Here is a 24475-nt window from a genome sequence, read left to right on the forward strand (position 1 = left end):
CCATAAACTCAGAGCTCAGTGTTTAATAAATTTTGGAATATTTGAGACCAATAGTCCAGACCATCTACAAGGTCTGGACAATTCATCTTAGACAGTTAATGGTACTATGATTTCACTTTAACCGCCATGGCAACATTTTATGGAAGCCTGGATTGTGTAATCTGCTAAGGCACTAGAGCTCTCTGTCTGAGAATTCTAAATATTCTAAACAAGATCCCAGGATTCCATGTTGCCAATTAAATTGTAAATATAGCATATCTGTGTAATATTAAAGGGCTCCAGGTGAGATTTGTGCTTGCTGTCTGAATTCAGATTGCTTGTGATGATATTTAAAGCTTTGAATGTCTTGATACCTGAAAGTGCTTCTCTCCCTGTAAATGCCTGCCTGAGAATTGAGATCTGCTAGGAGAGGTATCAAGTTCAAGGCCATGTAAAGCTTTAAACAGCATTACAAGCACCCTGAATTCAGACAGCAAGCAGAAATCTTACTTGGGGCCCTTGAATATTACATTGTTGTTTAGTACGATTGTGAGTGACTGACCTGCATGCTTTCTTCAGTTTCCTCTCTAGATGTTAACTATTGATGGACAGGCGTTTGATCTCCATTCTTTTTGTTCTTTATGTTTACTATGGTATTTGCTTAGGATAAACTGTAATAGACCTACTGAATCAATTGTTGAATTGTGGGTAAATGCACAGATAAATCACACTGATGGTCTACTCTAGTTGGGACTTAACTTTGGGATTCAGATCAGTGTTACCCTATAAAAAGTAAGATTCTATTTTCAGGAACCTCTTCCTTGACCTAAAATTGCATCTGGTGTAGGAAAAAGTATAAACCTTCAGGCAGAACGGAATAATGGTCTTTGTCATGTCTTGAATTGCAGGCACGTGCTGCCTCCCATTGTTTTAGTTCCATCACACTGCAAACAATCCAGTATTATTATTTGGAGTGATGTGAGGAAGAGTCATAGAATTATAGCAGCTTTTTTTCCAAATGGGATGTTTCTTCACATATGATGATCTAGAACTTCAATCAGATTATGACCACTGGTTAGGGATCATGACCTCTGTTGTAGGGCAAAACAGATACGAAGGGATCCAGAATGACTGAGCATGGCACAAAGAGGAATGGTGATGATAAAAAGTAGGATGAACAGCTAAGGTCTGCTGTAGCTGAAGCATAAAAGGAAAAGAGGGACAGCTGAGGATGGAAACCTGTATAACATATTTTATGTAGCAATAAAAACTATTTTTACACTCATTGTAACATTAGTTAGTAAAAGGTATTTCCCTGATCCTCAGACCTCTCTGAGCTGTTTGATATTAGTATTTTTCTTTGTTTCTACAGACTGTGTTAGTAAACTGGAGTAAAGAGTTCAAGGAAATGTCTGATTTATTTTTTCCTGTCATTTTTCCTCTTAAGAATTCCTGACCTTGACTATGACCCTGAGAAGAATGAGGGAAAGGCTTTTGCTTATTTCTCCTATGGTGTTTCTTGTTCTGAGGTTGAGATAGACTGCCTTACAGGTGATCACAAGGTAAACATGCTAAACAAATAGTTAAGAGTATTTTTGTGCTGCTGCTGGTGGTGATGATGATGGTCATGTTTGTTTGTGTGTGTGGTGGATATTTAATAATGTGTTGGATGTGGGGAACATGTTTTCATTTCTAGTACTATGGCTTTGAGACTCAACTTCTCTCTCTGTGTGAGTGTACTTACCACTCCTCTTCATACTGTTTAGTTTGCTGTGATCAGTTTTGGAGACTGAGGGTGGAATACTTGGTTAAGGGAAGAGACCCCAGTAGTAGGAAGATATCCCAAAAGTAATTACCCAAAAAGCTGAGAACTCAATAAGAATAATAAAATATGAGAATTGATCAAGATAACAAATCAAGATATTTTAATAACACAAGTAAAATGATTCTAAAAAGAATCACAAGGAATGTAAATGGACTAAAATATCCCATTTGGAAAAAATGGCACTTCCTTAAAAAAAACAACACCAAATAATTATGGAAACTCTTTGTTTCCGAGAGACTCATATGAGAAAGAGACTCAAAATAGAAGATATCATTTGAAGTTCCTGTGATAAGTCCAAATCTATTTTATTTATTATTCATTTATCATGTTTATATCTCATATTTGCAGCCAATAGGAAGGAAATGGTACATAGTTAACCATTCCTTTATACTTTTCCTTTATTAGATTTGTCGTCAATCTACCTTTTGGGCTTCACGCAAATCTACCATTTGTCAAAATATATGATCCTGTGCTATTCTTTTTCATTTCTGGCTGAATAGCTTAAATTTGGATAATATTTTAGCTTTGATATTTTAGCATTTAAATTTTGCGGCAGTGTCGTTCAGGTTGCTAGCTCTTATGACTCTATAGCCGCTTCTCCTTCCATCAGTTCTGGGGCTCAATCCCAACTGCTGGTGGAGGAGACACGATGGAGCTGTGTCTTTCTGGCTGCCCCCTCTTCACTCATAGTTAACAACATGATTGAATAAAAATACAAATAAAACAATACATTAGGACATTTCATAAAAACAGAAATACTGTATATTAAAAACACAAAATGTTAAACCAGTCAATAAAGGAAGAACTTTACTTATAGCACGGGAAAAGCTAAAATCTCTTCTAGAAATCATTATTCCTGGTGGAAAGAACACAAGGTTTGTGCTAGTTTAGATTGTCCAGGTAAGTAGTTCAAGAGCCTGGGAATGGCCATCAAAAAGCCCTCTTTAAAACTAAAGAACCTTAGAAAAGGAGAGTGCTATTAGCAGTTAGCTTTTGGACGGTAGATGGAGCAGAACACCTGGTCATAGTCTTTCCTATTATGGCAAGATGCATTTTTATACTATAGCAAATAACTGCAAATACGAGGGATAAATACTCCAGATTCCATTTGGTCTTGGAAGTTGAGCAAGGTTAGTCTGGGTTGGTATCTGGATGAGAGACTATTGCCAAGGACTATCAAGTGCTGTAGACTGTAGTTCAGAGGAAGGCAATTGACCATAACAAACCAACTCTAAGTATTCCTCACCTAAGAAAATCAAGAAGTCACTATAAGTTTACAGGTGACCTAAAGTAACACATGCACTCACATTTAAAATGTGTTTGCTCTATGGGAGCATACAAAGCAGGGATGTCAAACTTGTGGCCCTCCAGATGTTTTGACCTCCAATTCCCAGAAGCCCTAGCCAGCTTATCCAATGGTTAGGAATTCTGGGAGTCAAAGTCCAAAACTTTTGGAGGGCCATAAGTTTGACACCACTGATATAAAGGTATTGGCAAAAGATTTGCATTTATATCTATATATAAAGTAGCTTCTGCAATTTTTTGATGTTGTATCCTCTTTTGTGGTCAGGTGGAAGTGACCACATAGCCCCAGGCAACTTGATGCATTTGAGTCTGGGCTGAGATTTGACCTATAAATCTTCAGGTGATAACTAATGCATTTTGTAACACCCATTACAAAATATGTGAACAGGCAAAATCAAAAGGGACAGTATTTTACTTAATTTGTCTATTGTCTGTCCTGTCCCTGCTCCTGTCCATATTTAGAATCTTCGCACAGACATCGTGATGGATGTTGGCACCAGCCTGAACCCTGCCATAGACATTGGGCAGGTAAGTAATGCAACAATCCCATGTTCTCTTGAGCTGAAAAGAATGTGAGTGCAAACAAACAGAATATACTCAACAATGACCAGAAACAGGGATCATAATCAGTGGCAGTCACATGAACTATTTGACATGGGAGATTGTTAATCAACAGTTTTTTAAAGTTGCATTTGTTTATCAAGGTTTAGAAACATTATACAATTCACATGCTAGATAGAAAAAGGAAAAACATGGGTAGGGCACTCACAAGATAGCTTAAGGTTTTTTTAACATATAGTGGTTCTCAACCTGTGGGTGCTCTAAAACTCCCAGAAATCCTAGTCAGCTTACCAGCTTTTAGGATTTCTGGGAGTTGAAGGCCAAAACACCTGGGGACCCACAAGGTGAGAACCACTGATATAGACTATGAGAAGTTTGAACCTGCAAGATTGTTTTTCTTTAAGCACTAAATAATTACAGCCCTTTTCTGTACTTCTTGGATTGAGTACTTCACCTGTGACAGTGACATGACTTTGGTTTTTTTTTAGAAAGTTAGTATATTGTGGGAGTCCAAAACCTATTTTGTATCCAGGTGATGTCCAAATAAGAATGCAATCTGTGCTTTATATACTTTTGCAGATAGAAGGGGGATTTGTGCAAGGAGTTGGGCTTTTTACTCTAGAAGAGCTGCGCTATTCCCCAGAAGGCAATTTGTACACCCGAGGGCCTGGAATGTACAAAATCCCTTCATTTGGTGACATCCCCACAGAGTTCCATGTGTCTCTTCTCCGGGACTGTCCAAACAGCAAGGCCATTTATTCGTCCAAGGTAAGTATAACATGGAGAAATCCCTGGTCTTCCACACAGGTGGTGTGTTCAAACTTAAAGCAGACAGTAACACTGAAATGATAACTTGCAAATAAAGTTACCTTTATGTATCCTTTCTTTGCTTTATATTGAAATCTGTAATGATAGCAAATCCAGCACACTAACAAAGCCAAGCCTTAGTATTCATGTCTTTTGCATTCTGACTGGTGGTAGTTCCCAGTCTTTGGAGCTTCCGTTTTAAAGAGCCCAGGATGTCTCCTTCATTCCTCTTCTTCCATTTGCAACTGAAAATGGACTTGCGCCACCAGCATTTTAGAAATTGAATTGGATGGGGTTTTATTGATGTGTTGTGCTGCTTTATGTTTGCATTGCATTTTAATGAATTTGAATATTTTGAATACATTCAAATGTTTTGAATATTAAATGTTTTTACTCAATACATTTTAAAATAACATTTACATGTATATTTGAATCAATGTTATTTTGAACCTGTATTGTTTTTAAATATATTGTTAGCCACTTTGAGTTTCATTATTGGGAGAAAGATGATGATGATGATGATGATGATGTATCAATGTATCCTTTTTGAACTTATCGTGGTACTAAATGGGATGCTGAAAACATACTGACATTAAGAATTGATAAAGACTATTCTCCATATCATGGGTAGCCTATGTGAACAATTTCCCTCTAAGCTGTGAATATGAAATGGTTGGTGTAAGGCCTGATCCTTTTTTATCTTGTAGGCTGTGGGCGAGCCTCCCTTATTCCTATCAGCGTCTGTGTTTTATGCCATTAAAGATGCAATTATTGCTGCCAGGCAAGAATCAGGACTAAAAGAGCCTTTCAGATTAGACAGCCCTGCCACTCCAGAGAGAATTCGCAATGCTTGTGTTGACGTCTTCACCAAAATGGTAGGTTAATACGCCTTTTTAGTTTCTTAATCTCTTGTAATATAATTAAGAATACCTTATATACTCATGTATATGTTGATTTCATGCCTAAGCTGAGGGCAGTTTAAGGCCAAAATTATGGATTTCGCTACAACTTCTGGATAAATTGAGGATCATTCCACGAAGAGGGGAATCATTAATGTTGCTGCTAGAGGCCAATCACACTTGGTCACTGCAAACATTTTCCCACGCAGTAATTCAAAAAGGCCAGAAGTGCCATAGTGGAGGGAGTACAGGGGGCTTGTGCTTCTTTTAGATTCTCCCAAGATGGACTAAGCTCTTTTGCCGGGCTACTCAGATGAGATAATGGGGGTTTTCTTGTAAGAATTATAGTACAGCACTCACATTGACTCATGGACAAGTCAACCCTGGTTTTTTGGGTTGATTTTTTAAACTAGTATTTCTTGTCTTATACATGAGTATATAAAGTAGTTCATAGATCCAGCAAGAGGAAGGCCTTGCCCCACAATATCAAGCTAAGATAGTCCACTCCACACATATACAACCCTCCACCACATGTTGTCTATAACTCACCACTGAATATAGATCATTCCAGTTTTTCTCTCTTTGGGTTTTTGGGTGGAGAAACAGTCAGTCTGAGGTGGGCTTTATTCTGTTGTCACCTGGCAACTGGAACATGACCAATCTCAGGTTTGACCTAGATATTTCATGTTAAATATTTATCCCATTTTTTCATGTATATTAATTTTATCTATCTATTTATTTTTGTCCAGTGTCCATCTGCTAAGCCAGGCACTTTTAAACCATGGTCCGTGAGAGTATGAATGGAGGACTTGCAAGAATGCATCTCTACTCATTAAGCTGGTTTTACTTCAGAGGACCAAAAAAACCAAAACAGAACTCTAAAATTCAAAGCTGAAAACAAATCTGTCACTGATTCATGAAGCTTTATAATTCAATTTTTTTTAACTCAATCAGTTGCCTAAGAAAGGGATTACTGTTGAGAGGTTCTTTCTGGAAAGTAAATGTTAAGAGGAGGAAAAAAAAAAGATGGTTGTTCTGTCTGTGAATCTGACATTACTGCAAACTTGCAAGAATTCAAACTGGCAACCAAGTTCATTCAAACTTGCAACCAAGATTGGAGCAGCATTCTGTTTGTATGTTCACTTTTGAAGTATAATCACACAATTCAACTAATTCTAACTCAGCCATTTTCCTCGTATTCTCCTTAATGGGATGATTGTAAGCACCAATGAGGGCAGGTCCCTATTGCAGTCATTCTTTGCATCAGAAAGATGTGGAAACTTTACTCAGTTTTCAGCCTGTGCCTCCAACATATTCTTTTTTTTTGTTGCTACATTGAGAATTCTAAATATGTTAGCAGTTTTGCACCAGTATTAGCTAATGTTCTGATCTGAGTAGTTTTACTTGGAAGAAGGAGGTGTTGATTTTAGCAATTTACTCACAAAATGAAGGCTGTAATCTAAACTGAGATTAGCACCCAGGAGACCTTGGAGGACTGCAGACCCACCATATTTTCTAAGGGGAAAAAACCCACATTTTTCAAATACATTATATGGGGAGTGAGCAGACATGGAGGGCATTTCCACTATATGTTTTTGGTTCTTCTGGGCCACTTGAAGCTCAGAAGAGGCTCTTTTAAAGAGGTTTTTAAAATGCTCCTGCTGGACCTAAAGTAGCATAATGGAACAAACATATGGTGAAAACACTCCAATACTCCTTAGAAGGTATTTGGGTTATTTTCTTTTTAAAAAAATACATTTCTGACTTTTGGGGGCCCAATATCAATGCACACAATTCCCGTCTTGGATGCAATCTTCTACTCCTATTACAAGGAATAAGCTACATTTTGACTGGGCAAGTATAGGAATGTGAAAGGATTATGAAAAATCCCACAATGTAAATACTGTTAAGTCAGAGAAAGCTTGTTTCTTATGGTACATTTCCCCATTCCTTTTCTGGTACTAAATTGAGATTATCAGGTACCATGGACGACTGTAATTTGTAGAAAACTTCCTAGGAAGGTTGGCAGCCACTTTCTTCTGCAATAATGTTCCATTCTTTGTAGTCTCTGTGATTCACGAAGTCAGGTTATTTGCAGTGTGTAGTATATTATGGTGGACTCAGTCAGACACCATTAAAGTGAACCATGTCCAGTCAACTAAAAGGATCAGAATGTTGTTTTTGAAAAATCTGATAGATTGAGCTATTGCTTTGCTGAATTAAACAGTGCACGAGGAGCCCTCCAAGGATGGCAAAATGAGAAGACTCCTTGACGGTTGGACAGGTTTGATCTCTGACTGTTGGAGAAATGAGAATTGTTGGCCCAGGTCTGTTTCCCGAAGATGTGTCAATTTCTACTGATGCTAGAGATGCTTGAATACAATTTCAATAACCATGTATGCCTTTTACATGGCTCACACTCCATTGTCCCAAATTATATCACATTGCACTCCTTATGCTATATACCTTATTTAGTAAAACACAAATGCCTTATGGGGAAAGATGCTACGTTAATGAACTGCATAATCTGCCACAAAATGTTGCAAAAGGTAGAGATTTTGTAATTTCCCCTTGATTTACAATATATTAGAGAGCCAACATGGTGTAGTGGTTAGGATTACTATTCTGGAGACCAGGGTTTGAATCCCTGCTCAGTCATTGGGACACACTGGGTGACCTTGGAGAAATCATACACCCTCGGCCTCAGAAAAAGAAAAAATGAACCCCTCCCAAACAAATCTTACCTAGAAAACTCCATGATCACCTTAGGAAATGAATTGAAGCACACAGCAAAATAATATAATATATGGTTGACTGCAGAAAATAAGAAGCAGGATATCGTATCTTCTAGAACAAAAGCATAGCCAACATTCATTGTTGCTTTGTTGCCTTGATTGCCACTACTAATGAATGATGCTCCTATTTTATCTGATATTGGTCAGTTAAAGATGCATATGACTCATAATACTGACAGTGCAAACAGTTAATTTGGAGGAGACCTAGATAAATTGACTGCAGAACTTTTAACCTTGAGCCACTAGCTAAGCGCCCGTTGATTTCAGAAGGTCAGCTTTGAGGAAGTCTTGCTCTAACCCTTTGTTTTTCTAAATGTTTATTTAGGCTGGAATCCTTTTGGTACACTGTTTAAGTAGTTCTACTTTTCTCCATAGTTACACAGTGGTTGTGAAGGAAGGCAGTCAAAATCTGCCAGTTGTGAGCAGCCGCCTTCTCCAATGTCTTTTTTTGTTTATGGCTTTGGTACCTATGCCCTTTTCTTCCTGCTGACATTGCCTTACAGTGTTGTAGAAACAACCAGCATAGTGTGCCAAGAGGATTTTGGCCTAAGTATGCTAACTCACCATCCTAGACAAAGATCACTGAATGTTATCATGCTACTACTTAAGAGTATGTCTGCTTCTGATGTTTAATTATTTTCAAAAATGAAACTTAGCATTCTATACTGAAAGTTGACATTTCGTGTTGGAACAAAAGAAGTGCACAGATCAAGTCTCCCATCTTGTGCTTGTTGTATAGATATTTGTGGTGTGTATACATTTTATGGTAGATAGAATTGCCATGTTTTTGTCATGCTGAGTAGAGCCATTTCCCCCAATCTGATATATGTTATCCATAAACACAATAAGTAGTTGTTCCAATGCTCAAAGTGTTCCTTGTTCAAGTGCTTGTTGATACCTGTTCCATCCACTAAATCTTATGATTAGTAAGGGCAAACTAACATAACTGTAGAACAAGTTACACAAATCAAATATAACTGCAGCGTACCTTTCTTAAAAAGAAAGGCAGATTCCAAAAAGAGTAAGATTAATAGTGTCTTTCATTGTTAGTAACTTCTCATAAGAATGAGTGGTTTTGAAGAAATACTTAGCATTAGTTTAACTGAATACTTTACAGAACCCTATTAAGAGTTTTCTTAATGATTGATATTGTGTTGATCTGAATTTTTTTTGCTTGAAATGAACAAATTTGCACAAATAAATATGTTCTAAAATGTTTTGCAAGTTTGCTTATTGGTAAATATCACATCCACATAATCACGGTGTAGTGTGCATGCAATTCCACTCCGGAAAAGATCATTAAGGAAGTGGTCTGTGAACACTTAGAAACAAATGCGGTCATTGCTAATAGTCAACACGGATTTACCAAAAACAAGTCATGCCAGACTAATCTGATCTCTTTTTTCGATAGAGTTACGAGTTGGGTCGATACAAGGAATGCTGTGGATGTAGCGTACCTGGATTTCAGTAAGGCCTTTGACAAAGTCCCCCACAATCTTCTGGCAAACAAACTAGTAAAATGTGGGCTAGACAAAACTATGGTTAGGTGGATCTGTAATTGGCTAAGCGAACAAACCCAAAGGGTGCTCACCAATGCATCGTCTTCATCATGGAAAGAAGTCACGAGTGGAGTGCCGCAGGACTCCATCCTGGGCCCGGTTCTGTTCAATATCTTTATTAACGACTTAGACGAAGGGTTAGAAGGCACGATCATCAAGTTTGCAGACGACACAAAACTGGGAGGGATAGCTAACACTCCAGAAGACAGGAGCAGAATTCAAAACGATCCGGACAGACTTGCGAGATGGGCCGAAACTAACAAAATGAAGTTCAACAGGGACAAATGTAAGATACTTCACTTCAGCAGAAAAAATGGAAATCAAAGATACAGAATGGGGGACGCCTGGCTTGACAGCAGTGTGTGCAAAAAAGACCTTGGAGTCCTCGTGGACAACAAGTTAAACATGAGCCAACAATGTGATGCGGCAGCTAAAAAAGCCAATGGGATTCTGGCCTGCATCAATAGGGGAATAGCGTCTAGATCCAGGGAAGTTATGCTCCCCCTCTATTCTGCCTTGGTCAGACCACACCTGGAATACTGCATCCAATTTTGGGCACCGCAGTTGAAGGGAGATGTTGACAAGCTGGAAAGCGTCCAGAGGAGGGCGACTAAAATGATTAAGGGTCTGAAGAACAAGCCCTATGAGGAGCGGCTTAAAGAGCTGGGCATGTTTAGCCTGCAGAAGAGAAGGCTGATAGGAGACATGATAGCCATGTACAAATACGTGAAGGGAAGTCATAGGGAGGAGGGAGCAAGCTTGTTTTCTGCTGCCCTGCAGACTAGGACACGGAACAATGGCTTCAAACTACAGGAAAGGAGATTCCACCTGAACATCAGGAAGAACTTCCTCACTGTGAGAGCTGTTCGACAGTGGAACTCTCTCCCCTGGGCCGTGGTGGAGGCTCCTTCTTTGGAGGCTTTTAAGCAGAGGCTGGATGGCTATCTGTCGGGGGTGCTTTGAATGCGATTTCCTGCTACTTAGCAGGGGGTTGGACTGGATGGCCCATGAGGTCTCTTCCAACTCTACTATTCTATGATTCTATGATTCTACCCCCGTCCCACACCCAAGGCATTTGCTAGCAGTGATTATGCAAAAAGGTATAGTTTAGGGAGAACAAGTGGTTTTATTCTTTACAGAAGTTATTCCTGAATGCAACATTTCATCCTCTCAACCTTTCATGGGATAATGAAATAGTGTCTTTGAAAATGATAATATATTGAGGGCTAAACTTCCTCTCCATTCCTGACTATAGCAAGAGTAATCAAGCCTGTTCCACGCTTTCACCTGCCGAGCTCCACACTGTGGTTTATTTCTTGATCACCCTCCCAAATCCAAGGAAGAACAAACGTAGTTTCTTTTTCCTGGCTGCCCAACTTCAAATAGACCATGATCCGTGAGAGTATGAATGAAGGACTCGCAAGGAAGTATCTCTACTCATTAAGCTCGTTTTATCTCAAAAGATCAAAAAAACAAAACAAAAAAAACACTAAAGCTCACAGCTGAAAACAGATCTGTCACAGATTCATGAAGCTTTATAATTCAATTATGTTTTTTAAACTCAATCAGTTGCCTAAGAAAAGGATTACTGTTGAAAGGTTCTTTCTGGAATGTAAATGTTAAAAGGAGAAAAAAAGATGGTTCCTCTGTCTCTGAATCTGAAATTCTTGCAAACTTGAAAGAATTCAAACTTGCAACCAAGTTCATTCAAACTTGCAACTAAGATTGGAACAACACTTACAAGTGCAATCTGCTTGTATGTCCACTTTTGAATTATAATCACACAATTCAACAAATTCTAATTCAGTCATTTTTCTTCTTCTGTATTCTCCTTACTGGGATGATTGCAAGCACCGATGAGGGCAGGTCTCTATTGCAGTCATTCTTTGCAGCAGAAAGATGTGGACACTCTACTGAGGAGCTTTCAACCTGTGCCACCAACATATTGCCATCAACATCTTTTTTCTGTTGCTACATTGAGCAGTTTTGCACCAGTAAATATGTCCTGTCCCTCCCCATACCTTCCCAAGAAAACCTATGAATTTTGTGTTCTGATGGCCCATCAAACAATGGTTACATTGGGGAGATGCTAGTGGTGCAAGGGGCATTGCAGAGACTAAACGTTCATATGCTGATACAACCCCAAGTTGCATAAGTATGGGTTATCTACAGGCAATAAGTTGCTTTCTTAATAGTGTGATGACTAACTGAAATTAATTAGTTTCCAACCCCTGTAACAAATATCAATTATTTTAAAATGCTTTGCAAGCTCTGATCATAGAATTGGAAAAGATCGAAATGGCCATCTAGTACAATACTTTGTAAAACTATAAATTCACTGTATCGCTGAGAAGTACTGCTCCTTGCCAATACCCAATGTGTAAAGCTTAATGTTTTCAAGAGTAAGAATTATTGTCACTGCAACGTCTTTCAAACTATTTTATAAACATAACGCTGTACTACCAACACTATTCTTGAACAAATATATCACATTAAATAAAAGGAGCATGGCATCATGTGCTCCTCACAGGATATGTCTCATAAAAATGAAATAAGTAGTATTAAATGTTATTAATCACTGCAAATGTTAGCAACTGGTATCCCCTGACTGAAGATGGAGAAAGAGCCACTTGTGATAAAAGAACAAATTTGCAGGTCACTTGAGACACTGAGGCTAGATAAAGAAGCTATAGTAGAGTCTCACTTATCCAAGCTAAAAGGGCCGGCAGAACCTTGGATAAGTGAATATCTTGGATAATAAGGAGGGATTAGGGAAAAGCCTCAAAAACATTAAATTAGGTTATGATTTTACAAATTAAGCACCAAAACATCATGTTATACAACAAATTTGACAGAAAACGTAGTTCAATACACAGTAATGTTATGTTGTAATTACTGTATTTATGAATTTAGCACCAAAATATCACGATATATTGAAAACATTGACTACAAAAATGCATTGGATAATCCAGAACCTTGGATAAGCGAGTCTTGGATAAGTGAGACTCTACTGTATATGTAAAAATGTATTGCTTGTATGAATTGTGATGGAAATGTCAGATCTTTGCCATTGAAACTCCCATTGCTGGTCATTGTGGAGGCTGGAAGTATGTTGTAACCACCCAATGGTCCAAATTCCTTCTCAACCCACCTTGTAAACAACACAGCACATCTCAATGGTTTATTATAAGTGAATGGGAGAAGGGGATCATTGGAAATGCAATTAGCTTTTTTCATTTAGCTGGATGCATTGCAAGGACATTGCCAGCAGGGTTCTGTAGATGTCTATCACGATGCGTTCAGTTACAGGAACATAACTGAACATGTTACCACTAACTCCACTACTCTGATAATACATAAATGGTTATTTTGGGGAAACTGTGCCGTTTACAAGGTGGCTTTTGGAATAGTAGCATTGTGAGACATAACTGCAAAGAGAAAGCTACACAATACATTTATGTTTCCTGATGCAGAATCCTGGATATATATACTCAGACGCATCTGTGCTAATCATGCAACAAAACACATCACAGTTATTCAGATGGTAAGTTAACCTGAATTTCACAGTCATTGGAAAATTTTAGCCATTGTAGCACCTAAACATATATCTGGAATTCAAATATAGCACTATAATTCCACTTGAAGTACCATGGCTGCTTCCTCAGAACTATGGGATTTATATTCTGATAAAGTACTACAGTGCCCTGGATGAGAATTCATAATCTACCTCTTTAAACTGCCAATCCTAGGATATCTACAAACATTCCAGTTAAAGTGGAATAATAGTATATGGTAACAGTGCAAAGACCTCTTAAGAGACTCACCATACTATGTCTAAAAATGGGGATGGGGTGGCGTTGCAGCGTTGCACCAAATAGAGACAGCCTAGATCTTTATCAGCCTTTGTGAGTCCCAAATCAAGCAGGAATTTTCTCAGCTGGATCTTATGGACTTTGTCCTCAGTCACAGAATCAGAGAATTGCAGGGTTGGAAGGGCCTCCCATAGGTAATTGAGTTCAACTCCCTCATTCCCTCTCTGTGTAATTGGTGCCATCGTTAAACAGTTCTTTCTGTCTTTCATGGTCAAAAAGAAATGGAGCCACTACAGCACCAATTCTTCTACATACCACCTTAAGCAATATCTTAAGCCTTCATCTCAAACAGATGTAGATACTAAGACTCTTGCCCGATAAAGAAGCGAGTGAGCCTGGAAACCTTGTGAGGCATAATATAACTCAGTGAGCCTAATAAAGGTTATCATTGTGATATGTATTTTGGGTGTTGCTTCATTAGAGAGTCCTCTCTCATTTTTTTCTAATTGCTTTCTGAAATGCAAGTGAGGTCCCAGAGCAAGCTGTGGGGGAAATGAAATGCAGCGAAGTCAAACCGAAAAAAACGGCATAGCTGTTTCTTCTGTTCAAGAGAGAGTTCTTTGAACATCTGATCTTCCAACCAGCTGTAGGTCCACCGAATTTTTGAGTCTATGAATTCAGGAACCTGGATGCTTTCTGGAAGCCCTGCCCGAAGCATTAAATGGTGCACCTCACTACCAAGCAACCCAAATACCACTACGTAGTCATAAAGGATGATGCATGGATGGCACAGGCTAACTAACGGTGTCCATTCAACACTGGCATTCATGGATCCACCCTCTAAGATGTACTGAATAAACTCCTGAAAGGTTAAACCTTCTGCTAAGCCATGCATGTAAGCATAAATGATTCTCTGGAAGGGCTCCCTGATAAAAATAACTTTTGTGTAGGATTTCATCATGGCTTCCATTGATGTCACATTGTAATGACTCAGCATCTTAGAGGTTCCAAATTGTCGCTGGTAGGGGACTGGCATATGCAGTGTAACATCTTCTCTCTCCACCAGCATCTCCAATAGCTTCTCCCAATCTTCCACCCCAGTGCCTGGTATTTTGCAATACAGGAAATGCAGTTTGTTATTCACCATCATGGAAGATAGTGTCTGGGAAGCTTTTTGCTGGGTATGAGGAAGTTGGTTGGTTTTGCCATGTTTATTGCAGAAGGACCTCAGCATCTTTTTCCTGAGCTGCTGAACATGCAGAAGAGTATCAAATGTCAGTGCTGAGTTTGCTCTTTCCTCCTTCATACTCAGACTATCTGCAAAACATAATATGGAGCATGGAATTAATCCATATCAATGACTTGTAAATGACTTTGAGGTCAGCATCAATATTATTCATTTATATTATTAGTATTTGGTTTCAGTAAATAACATTTAGTGATATCAAATACTAGCAAATAATAAGCTGTTGGTCTGGCTAGATGTGCTGTTTCTCAAAAATGTTTTCAAAAAAGGCTGTAAAAGGTTTTTGTACAATGCGTATGAAAAATGTGAAGGAAAAAAGTGATAAATCTAAGATATTCTACTGATGGTGTTTGCTTGTTATTTGCTTCCTGATCAGCTAAAGAAGAACTTTATATGAAGGAGTTATGATCTGTTGTCACAGTTAATAGAATAGTGTAATAGAAAAATAATATACAGTAGAGTCTCACTTATCCAAGCTAAACGGGCCAGCAGAAGCTTGGATAAGCGAATATCTTGGATAATAAGGAGGAATTAAGGAAAAGCCTATTAAACATCAAATTAGGTTATGATTTTACAAATTAAGCACCAAAACATCATGTTATACAAGAAGTTTGACAGAAAAAGTAGTTCAATACGAAGTAATGTTATGTCGTAATTACTGTATTTACGAATTTAGCACCAAAATATCACGATATATTGAAAACATTGACTACAAAACTGGCTTGGATAACCCAGAGGCTTGGATTAGCGAGGCTTGGATAAGTGAGACTCTACTGTATACTATAATTTAACTTTTGGCTAAAGGAATCACTTTTATAGTTAAGCAGAATGTGGTAAATTCAGCTTTTGACAGAAGAGTGAAAAACACTTGCCCATTATCTTATGTAACAGGCTCTAATATATGTTGGAAAGGTCTTCTCAACCCAATAGGACACCCACTGCATTTATATAGAGGCAACCTGTGCACAAATGGCAATATCATCACTACACTACACTACTGGTAGACATCTACTGGGGAGGACCTTCTCTCGGTCCCACCACCCGCTCCAGTGCGTTTGGGGGAAACAAGTGGAGAGGGCCTTTTCGGTGGCTGCTCCCAGACTGTGGAAGTCTTTCTCAAGGGAGACCAGGATGGTCCCATCCCTGCTGGCCTTCCGCAAGCAGGTCAAGACCTTCTTCTACCAGCAGGCATTTGGGGAAGAATAAGGGGAATGCTGCTGGGGAAGTGTGTGGGGATTTGGAGGGAGGGTTGTGAGTTTTAAAGGCTATTTTAAATGTATTTCTTATATTTTAATGTTTTAACTTTAGTTCACACTGTATTATTTAATTGTTTTTTTTAATTTTTATTGTGCTTTTAAAACTATGACTAAAGTGTGGGATTGTTACCCTCCTTGAATCCCCACAGGGAGAAAAGTGGGATATAAATAAAATCTATTATTATTATTATTATTATTATTATTATTATTATTATTATTATTATTTATACATCATGCATATGTTTTGCATTACCGGCCATGTGGTGTGTCACTCCAGATAAATCATAAGAGAGAAAGGAGTCTAATGGATGTCTTTTCCTTCCCTAAGTCCTTTGTCGCATTCAGGGCCGGCCGGAGATATTTTTTGATGTGAAGCGGGGGTGCTGAAAAGCGCCCCCGCCACCGGCGCCATGGCCCCGCCCAGCGTGCCCTGGCCCCGCCTCCCACACTGCGTGGGAGGCGGGGCCAGGGCGAATAGTGAGGGGGGCGGGGCCAGGGTTGGCCCCGCCCCCGCCCAGCGTGCCCTGGCCCCGCCTCCCACGCAGCGTGGGAGGCGGGGCCAGGGCACGCTGGGCGGGGGGGCAGGGCCAGAGTTGGCCCCGCCTCCCACGCTATCCCCGCTCGCCCGTCTGGCCTTTTGTAGCAGGCCAGACTTCAGCGGAGGTTCCTCCAGGCCGCAATCGCGGCCTGGAGAAACCTCCGCTGAAGTCTGGCCTGCTAGAAATGGCCAGACGGGCGAGCGGGGGTAGCGTGGGAGGCGGGGCCAGCTCTGACGCCGCTCCCCCCCGCCCAGCGTGCCTTGGCCCTGCCTCCCACGCAACGTGGGAGGCGGGGCCAGGGCACGCTGGGCGGGGGGCGGGGCCAGAGCTGGCCCCGCCTCCCACGCTACCCCCGCTCGCCCGTCTGGCCTTTTGTAGCAGGCCAGACTTCAGCGGAGGTTCCTCCAGGCCGCGATTGCGGCCTGGAGGAACCTCCGCTGAAGTCTGGCCTGCTACAAAAGGCCAGACGGGCGAGCGGGGGTAGCGTGGGAGGCGGGGCCAGCTCTGAGGCCGCTCCCCCCCCCGCCCAGCGTGCCTTGGCCCCGCCTCCCACGCTGCGTGGGAGGCAGGGCCAAGGCACGCTGGGCGGGGGGGAGCGGCGTCAGAGCTGGCCCCGCCTCCCACGCTACTCCCGCTCGCCCGTCTGGCCTTTTGTAGCAGGCCAGACTGCAGTGGAGGTCCCTGCAGGCCGCGATTGCGGCCTGCAGGGACCTCCGCTGCAGTCTGGCCAGCTAGGAAAGGCCAGACGGGCCAGGGCGCACTGGGCGGGAGGCGGGGCACCGTCAGGGCGGTGCCCCGCCTCCCGCCCAGCCTGACGGCGCCCCCCCGGGCCTGCGCCCGAGGCGGCGGCGTCAGGGGCCTCAATAGTGGGGCTGGCCCTGGTCGCATTGCAAGTCTAAACAGCCTTAGTCAGCATACTCAAAAGTAAAGATGTCTGGCCACCTGATTCCTACTGTTTAAAATGAGAATACTATATTGCACGAATTCAGCTGGAATTACTTTTCCGATTGTGGCCAGAATCCTGTTTGTGACATGCACATGTTTAAATGTGCTTTAGCGTATATGCATCTTTTGGGGTCCATGATGCTATTCTGTGCAATGTCCCAAACCTCCCACCTGTAGCTGTCAAGCCCTATGAGGGTAGCTGTTGCTTAGCAATGGGAAGGAAGGGAGCAAGGTAGTTGTTCAAAGAATGTAGTTTTGAGGGGATGGAATAGGAGTATGTATTCCATCCATGAGCCCACTCCTTCCTATATTTCCTTCTTACTGAGCCACGTTGAAGCAGTTCTTTACTGTCTGATTTGTCTCCCCTCACCAGATGGTAAAGAGCTGCAGAAGTACTTTCGAGAGTGTAGTAACTGTTGGGAGGGGTTGTGTGAGTTGCAAAAGATTGAATATAGTTCTTTGTTCCCTGTCCAAAAGAAGTCTCTTGGCCCTGGGGTGGACATGGAACTGGATGGGCAGAACATTGTGCTCCACTTGCTTAAGATAATTTTGTCACCTGGGGCAGGTGGGAAATCCTACCTTGAATCAGTGGTGTGTGTCTCCAGAGAAACCACAGGAGAGAAATGCACCCAAAGGAAAGTAAAATGAAGACTCGGGTGAGGAAGCGCATTGTCTTGTCTGGCTGATGAATGTGTGCACTGCTAATGAAAGGACTCAAAGTAACCTAAGACAATGTCAACAAAAGTACCACTGGGTGTTTACTTTGGAAAGATACAAACGTTAGGGCTGAAGGTTAAAGTACTGTTTATATAGGCATGGACTGTGTTAGCTGAAATAACTATGACGAGAACTCAGATAAATCCAAGAATAACTAGATCTCAGATCACAACTTCATTCCCCTCTTATGTATGAATAGAGTCATAGACAAGAGAAACGGGTTTACCATCGTTGCATAACATTGTGATGGCCTACCAGAGTACAGAATAGTTATGTCTTGGACTAAAGCTGTTAGAATCCTCCAATTAGGATGACAGCACTGATTGGAGATACAAGGTGCTATATATCAAAGAAGTATCTTGTCTAAGTTTATATTGCTACTGCGTAGTAAACATCTGTGAGCCTTTCCTTTCATTGTTATATTTCCACCAGAGGGTGCCATATTCATGATAAATGATGGCAAATTCAGGTGTGCATATCAGGGATACAGGAAAGTGGCGGGTAATGGGGGAAAATAAAACAAACATGTGTTTTTGTGAGCAAATAATTCCTCTCCCAACCTATGTAACAACCTGTGTATCTACCACCATACAGACTACAACATTTAAATTGATTAGTCAATTATTTGATTAAATGAGTTGATTTGATCAAACTAATGAACAAAGGTGGCAAATATATATGAGTGTACTTATGTGCATAACTTCTTGTCCTGTACATTCATGATAAATGTATGCCTTTAATTGGTTATTCCAAACTATAGAACACCAATTGAATTGCTAGAGTTTAGTATTGAAGTTCTTTCAATACTTGAAGTATTGTTTAACTTTGAGTTACAGAGGTGGAACCGATCTCCATTCATAAACACCATGTACAAGTTACTGGCCACTTCATCACATTTACTAAATTCCATGGAGTGCTACACTTAAAATCCAGAAAGCCATTGTTCTCATCACATTAGTTTGGCTTCACGTGTTGGATAGAACATTTTTTGCATATTGTAAGTGTGGGGGTCAGCATTCTTTTCAAACGTTTCAGGAGATGGTGAAGAAGTGGATTTTTGGTAATGATCTGCGTGTATGGCCAATTCTCTAATATGATGGCATTTGTTGCTCCCAGGTTTAAAATGAATCATTTCCCCAATTTGGGGGAGGGGAAATTCTGAGAGGAGTCAAAAATACCCTTGTTAGGGAAAGCATTACCTTTTGCTCACCGAGTTTTTACTTTGCCAGAACAATTTTTTAAAAAAAATAGCCCTTCCCTTCCTTCCATGATATGTCTGTGTCTTGTGTTGCATCATCATCATCATTATTATTATTATTATTATTATTATTATTATTATTATTATTATTATTATTATTATCAACACAACGACGTTGTATGGCACAGCAAACAAGATAGATATGCTGGATTTCATTTCGCAAAACCACAAGTCGAACACTTCCCAAGTGTCTAGGACTGTGTGATGTATTTTCTGATGATGTGTGCAGATCCCAGTAGGGTGGCCTTTTGCAGCTGGCAGATGGTGATTTTGTCAATGTCTATTGTTTCCAAATGCCGGCTGAGATCTTTTGGCACGGCACCCAGTGTGCCCATCACCACCGGGACCACCTGTACTGGTTTCTGCCAGAGTCTTTGAAGTTCAGTCTTGAGGTCCTGATAGCGGCTGAGTTTTTCCTGTTGTTTTTCATCTGTGCGACTGTCACCTGGGATGGCAACATCAATGATCCAAACCTTGTTCTTTTCCACAACTGTGATGTCTGGTGTGTTGTGTTCCAGAACTTTGTCAGTCTGGATTCGGAAGTCCCACAGTATCTTTGCGTGCTCATTTTCCAATACTTTTGCAGGTTTGTGATCCCACCAGTTCTTTGCTGCTGGGAGGTGGTACTTGAGGCATAAGTTCCAATGAATCATTTGGGCCACATAGTTGTGCCTCTGTTTGTCTGTGCGATTTTCTTACAGCAGCTGAGGATATGATCAATGGTTTCGTCGGTTTCCTTGCACAGTCTGCATTTTGGGTCATCAGCTGATTTTTCGATCTTGACCTTAATAGCATTTGTTCTGATGGCTTGCTCCTGGGCTGCAAGGATCAGGCCTTCTGTCTCCTTCTTCAGGGTCCCATTCGTGAGCCAGAGCCAGGTCTTCTCCTTATCAGCTTTTCCTTCAATTTTGTCAAGGAACTTTCCATGCAGTGTTATGTTGTGCCAGCTGTCAGCTCTAGTTTGTAGTGCGGTTTTCTTGTACTGGTTTTTTGTCTGCTGTGTTTTGAGGAGTTTCTGATTTTTGACTTCAATCAAAGCAGGTTCTTCACTTTGCTTGACATATTCTGCCAGGGCATGTTCTTCTTCTTTGACTGCTTGTTTTACTTGTAAGAGTCCTCTGCCCCCTGATCTTCTAGGCAGATATAGCCAGTCAACATCACTGCGAGGGTGCAGGGAATGATGAATGGTCATGAGTTTTCTTGTTTTTCTGTCCAAATTGTCCAGTTCCACCTGTGTCCAATTTATAATGCCAGCAGTATATCTTATGACAGGTATGGCCCAGGTGTTTATGGCCTTGATGGTGTTGCCTCCATTGAGCTTGCTTTTGAGAATTTTTCTGACCCTTTGTGTGTATTCTTTGCTGACCACAGTTTTCACATGTATTATTATTATTATTATTATTATTATTATTATTATTATTATTATTATTATTATTATGCCATGTCTCCATGGTGTGCAGTCTCGGGAGTCATATTTTCCCAAGGTCCATACCCTTCTCTTGGTGCATTTACACTATGGAATGAATGCTCTTCAGTCCCACTTTAAATACCATAGCTCCATACTATGTGGTCCTGGGAATTATAGTTTCCAAAGGTCCATACCCTTCTCTGGATGCATCTGCACTGGAGATAAATGCAGTCAGGATCCATTTAAAATGTTGTTGTTGTTATTATTATGCCATGTCTCCATACCCTTATTTTGGTGAATTTACACTATAGAATGAATGCTCTTGGACCCCACTTTAATTACTATTGCTTCATACTGTCCAGTTCTACGCCAGAAACAGTTTTAGACAGAAAAAGTAAATAAAAAGGCTTTACGTCAGCCAAAATAAAGGTAATGCAATAAGTGAAACAGAAAGTACAGCCTCGATGATAACGCACAATCTTCAAGCAAACGTAAAACAGAAGTCTTCACAGAAATTAAAGTCTTTGATAAATAGGCTTACAAGTTACAAAAACAAATGTCAATGGCCAAGAACCTTCATCAAGATCCGACACTGGAATGGAGACATGGAGCTTGTAACGGGAATTTCCCGAAGTAAGATAGTTACAGCCAGCACTGGGCCCCTGACTTTCTACTAATGTGTAGCCCTCAGCTTCCCTGCATAGCTGTCTCTAGGGTGCGGTCTGATTGCTCAGCATTTTCTCTGCCAGTCTAGCTGATCTCCTTCTGACTTCTTTCTCCCTTCGACGTTCCTGAAATGTAGGGATTTGTGATATGTCTGCCACCTCTTCCTCCTCCTCCTCCTCCTCCTCCTCCTCCTCCTCCTCCTCCTCCTCCTCCTCCTCCTCCTCCTCAGCGGTTAGTCCCAAATCCCCAAGTGCTACTGCAAAGTTAATCTCTTTTTGCTATTTGAAAGACTTTGGGATATGATATCTTGTGATGTCTTTTAATAGAGGTGTCTGTATTAATACATGGATGGAACAAATAACAAGGATATTTTTATATTCCTCATTTTATTCTCTCCCTATTTTGAGTTGCAGATGAAAAACTCTTGGTTTTGTGCAGGGCACAAAGTGACTTAAAATATGAATCAAAACATAAATTCAATCATGGATGGAACAATTGACTACAAGTTTGAGTATCCATCATACATGGGGATAAGCAGAGTACTCCGAGGCTGGTGTTTTGAACCTATCCAGTGCCCTGCTCACTTACCTGTGAGTAAGTGAAAGCAGTGGGATGTCTTAACTCATGTGTATAAGGCTGTCTGGTGCCACTGAGGTTGAGTGTTATCCCATTTACTACCATAGCAAAGATGAAGAAGCTATATTTAATCCAAGTACTCTAATCAAGTCCCCGGCGGCCAAGCATACCAAAGGTGTGTGAATTTATATTAGGATAACTATCTTCATGATCTGCTAAATAGTAAAACCTCGATTTATATGCATACTAGCTGTGCCCGGCTACGCGTTGCTGTGGCAAAGTCTGGTGGTATGGGGAATAAACTATTGAGGAATTGGTGGTAGTTAAGGTAAAGGGTAAAGGTTTTCCCCTGACATTGTCCAGTCGTGTCCGACTTGGGGGTTGGTGCTCATCTCCATTTCTAAGCCGAAGAGCCGGCGTTGTCTGTAGACTCCTCCAAGGTCATGTGGGATGACTGCATGGAGCGGCGTTACCTTCCTGCCGGAGCAGTACCTATTGATGCACTCACATTTGCATGTTTTCGAACTTTTGGGTTGGCAGAAGCTGGGGCTAACAGTGGGGGCTCTCTCCGCTCCCCCAATTTAAACTTGCGGCCTTTCAGTCCAGAAGTTCAGCAGCTCAGCGCTTTAACACGCTGCGCCATCAGGGGATATTATTTCCTAAAGGTTGTGAATATACAATATTTCTGATTGTTGTTTTTTTTTGTCTGTTGGAGGCAAGTAAAATGCTGCAATTAGGAAAAATGATTAGGATGTAATGGCCTTGCAGCTTTAAAGCCTGGCTGTTTCCTCCCCGAGTAAATTTTTTGTTGGGAGGTGTTAGCTGGCCCTGATTGTTTCCTGTCTGGAATTCCCTTGTTCTCAGAGTGGTTTTCTTTGCGATATTTTATGTGCTTCTACTGTCTGTGGCCCTGAGAAAACAGAGGATTTGCTAGACTTTGATGATGGGAATATTTTGTTGAGAGGTGTTAGCTGGCCCTGATTGTTTCCTGTGTGGAATTCCCCTGTTTTCAGAGTGTTGTTCTTTATTTAGTGTTCTGATTTTAGAGATTGTATTGTTCTGTTTTATTATACCACATTAATTTGTATATATTCTGATTTTAGTGTTTTTGAATACTTGGAACCAGATTGTATTCATTTTCACAGTTGACCGCAACACAATAATAATAATAATAATAATAATAATAATAATAATAATAATAGTAATGATTGTAATAATAATGATTTTGGTAATACACAGTGCTTCACTCCCTTCTCAGCTTCCTTTCTGGGAGAATCCTTTCTTGGGAGGTGTTAGCTGGCCCTGATTGTTTCCTTTGTGGAATTTCCAATTTTCCTGCTTTCAGACTGTTGGTCTTTATTTACTGTCCTGGTTTAGAGATTATATTGTTCTGCATTATTCTATCCCAGTAATTATTTCATATTAAAGTAGAATCTCACTTATCCAACATTCGCTTATACAATGTTCTGGATTATCCAAAGCAGTCTGCCTTTTCATAAGCAATGTTTTTGTAGTCAGTGTTTTAAATTCATTGTGATATTTTAGTGGTAAATTTGTAAATACAGTAGAGTCTCACTTATCCAACATAAATGGGCCGGCAGAATGTTGGATAAGCGAATATGTTAGATAATAAGGAGGCATTAAGGAAAAGCCTATTAAACATCAAATTAGGTTATGATTTTACAAATGATGCACCAAAACATCATGTTAGACAACAAATTTGGTAGAAAAAGTAGTTCAATATGCAGTAATGCTATGTAGTAATTACTATATGTATGAATGTAGCACCAAAATATCACTATATATTGAAAACATTGACCACAAAAATGCGTTGGATAATCCAGAACATTGGATAAGCGAGGCTTGGATAAGTGAGACTCTACTGTAATTACAACATAGCATTACTGAGCATTGAACTACTTTTTCTGTCAAATTTGTTGTATAATATGTTTTGATGCTTAATTTGTATAACGATTACCTAATTTGATGTTTAATTGGCTTTTCCTAAATCCCTTCTTATTATCCAACATATTCACTTATCCTGCCGGCCTGTTTATGTTGGATAAGTGAGACTCTACTGCATATTGATAATCTTATATTATCTGCTTAGAACTGGATTATATGAGGCCTCTTCTCCACAGCTGTATAAAATGCACACTGAAGTGGATTATATGGTAGTGTGGACTCAAGATAATCCAGTGCAAAGCAGATAATATAAGATTATAAATGGGTTATATAGCTGTGTGGAAGGGCCTTGAGTCTACACTGCCATATAATCCAGTGCAAATTAGACAATCTGGAAGAGATTAGGAAGAGACCTAA

General features: G+C 40.3%; 2 protein-coding genes across 2 annotated transcripts in view; one reads left to right on the plus strand and one right to left on the minus strand.

The window, feature by feature from the left end:
* Nucleotides 1–9389, plus strand: part of xdh (xanthine dehydrogenase) — a 73086-nt gene extending 63697 nt beyond the window's left edge. The window contains exons 33-37 of the mRNA XM_003216063.4: nucleotides 1427–1541; nucleotides 3572–3637; nucleotides 4250–4438; nucleotides 5185–5352; nucleotides 6126–9389. Of these exons, the coding sequence (XP_003216111.1) occupies nucleotides 1427–1541; nucleotides 3572–3637; nucleotides 4250–4438; nucleotides 5185–5352; nucleotides 6126–6176 (589 nt within the window). The 3' untranslated portion in view covers nucleotides 6177–9389. The remainder of the gene's footprint in view (nucleotides 1–1426; nucleotides 1542–3571; nucleotides 3638–4249; nucleotides 4439–5184; nucleotides 5353–6125) is intronic.
* Nucleotides 1425–18836, minus strand: LOC100566596 (carbohydrate sulfotransferase 9). The gene is made up of 2 exons (XM_003216062.3): nucleotides 18108–18836; nucleotides 1425–14859 (listed from the first exon to the last, which is right to left on the minus strand). Exons 1-2 carry the CDS (start codon nucleotides 18196–18198, stop codon nucleotides 14045–14047), a joined length of 906 nt encoding a protein of 301 aa, XP_003216110.2. The 5' UTR covers nucleotides 18199–18836; the 3' UTR covers nucleotides 1425–14044.
* Between the last annotated feature and the right edge of the window lie 5639 nt (nucleotides 18837–24475).

The sequence above is a fragment of the Anolis carolinensis genome, chromosome 1 (genome assembly GCF_035594765.1).
Source record: "Anolis carolinensis isolate JA03-04 chromosome 1, rAnoCar3.1.pri, whole genome shotgun sequence".
NCBI lineage: Eukaryota > Metazoa > Chordata > Lepidosauria > Squamata > Dactyloidae > Anolis > Anolis carolinensis.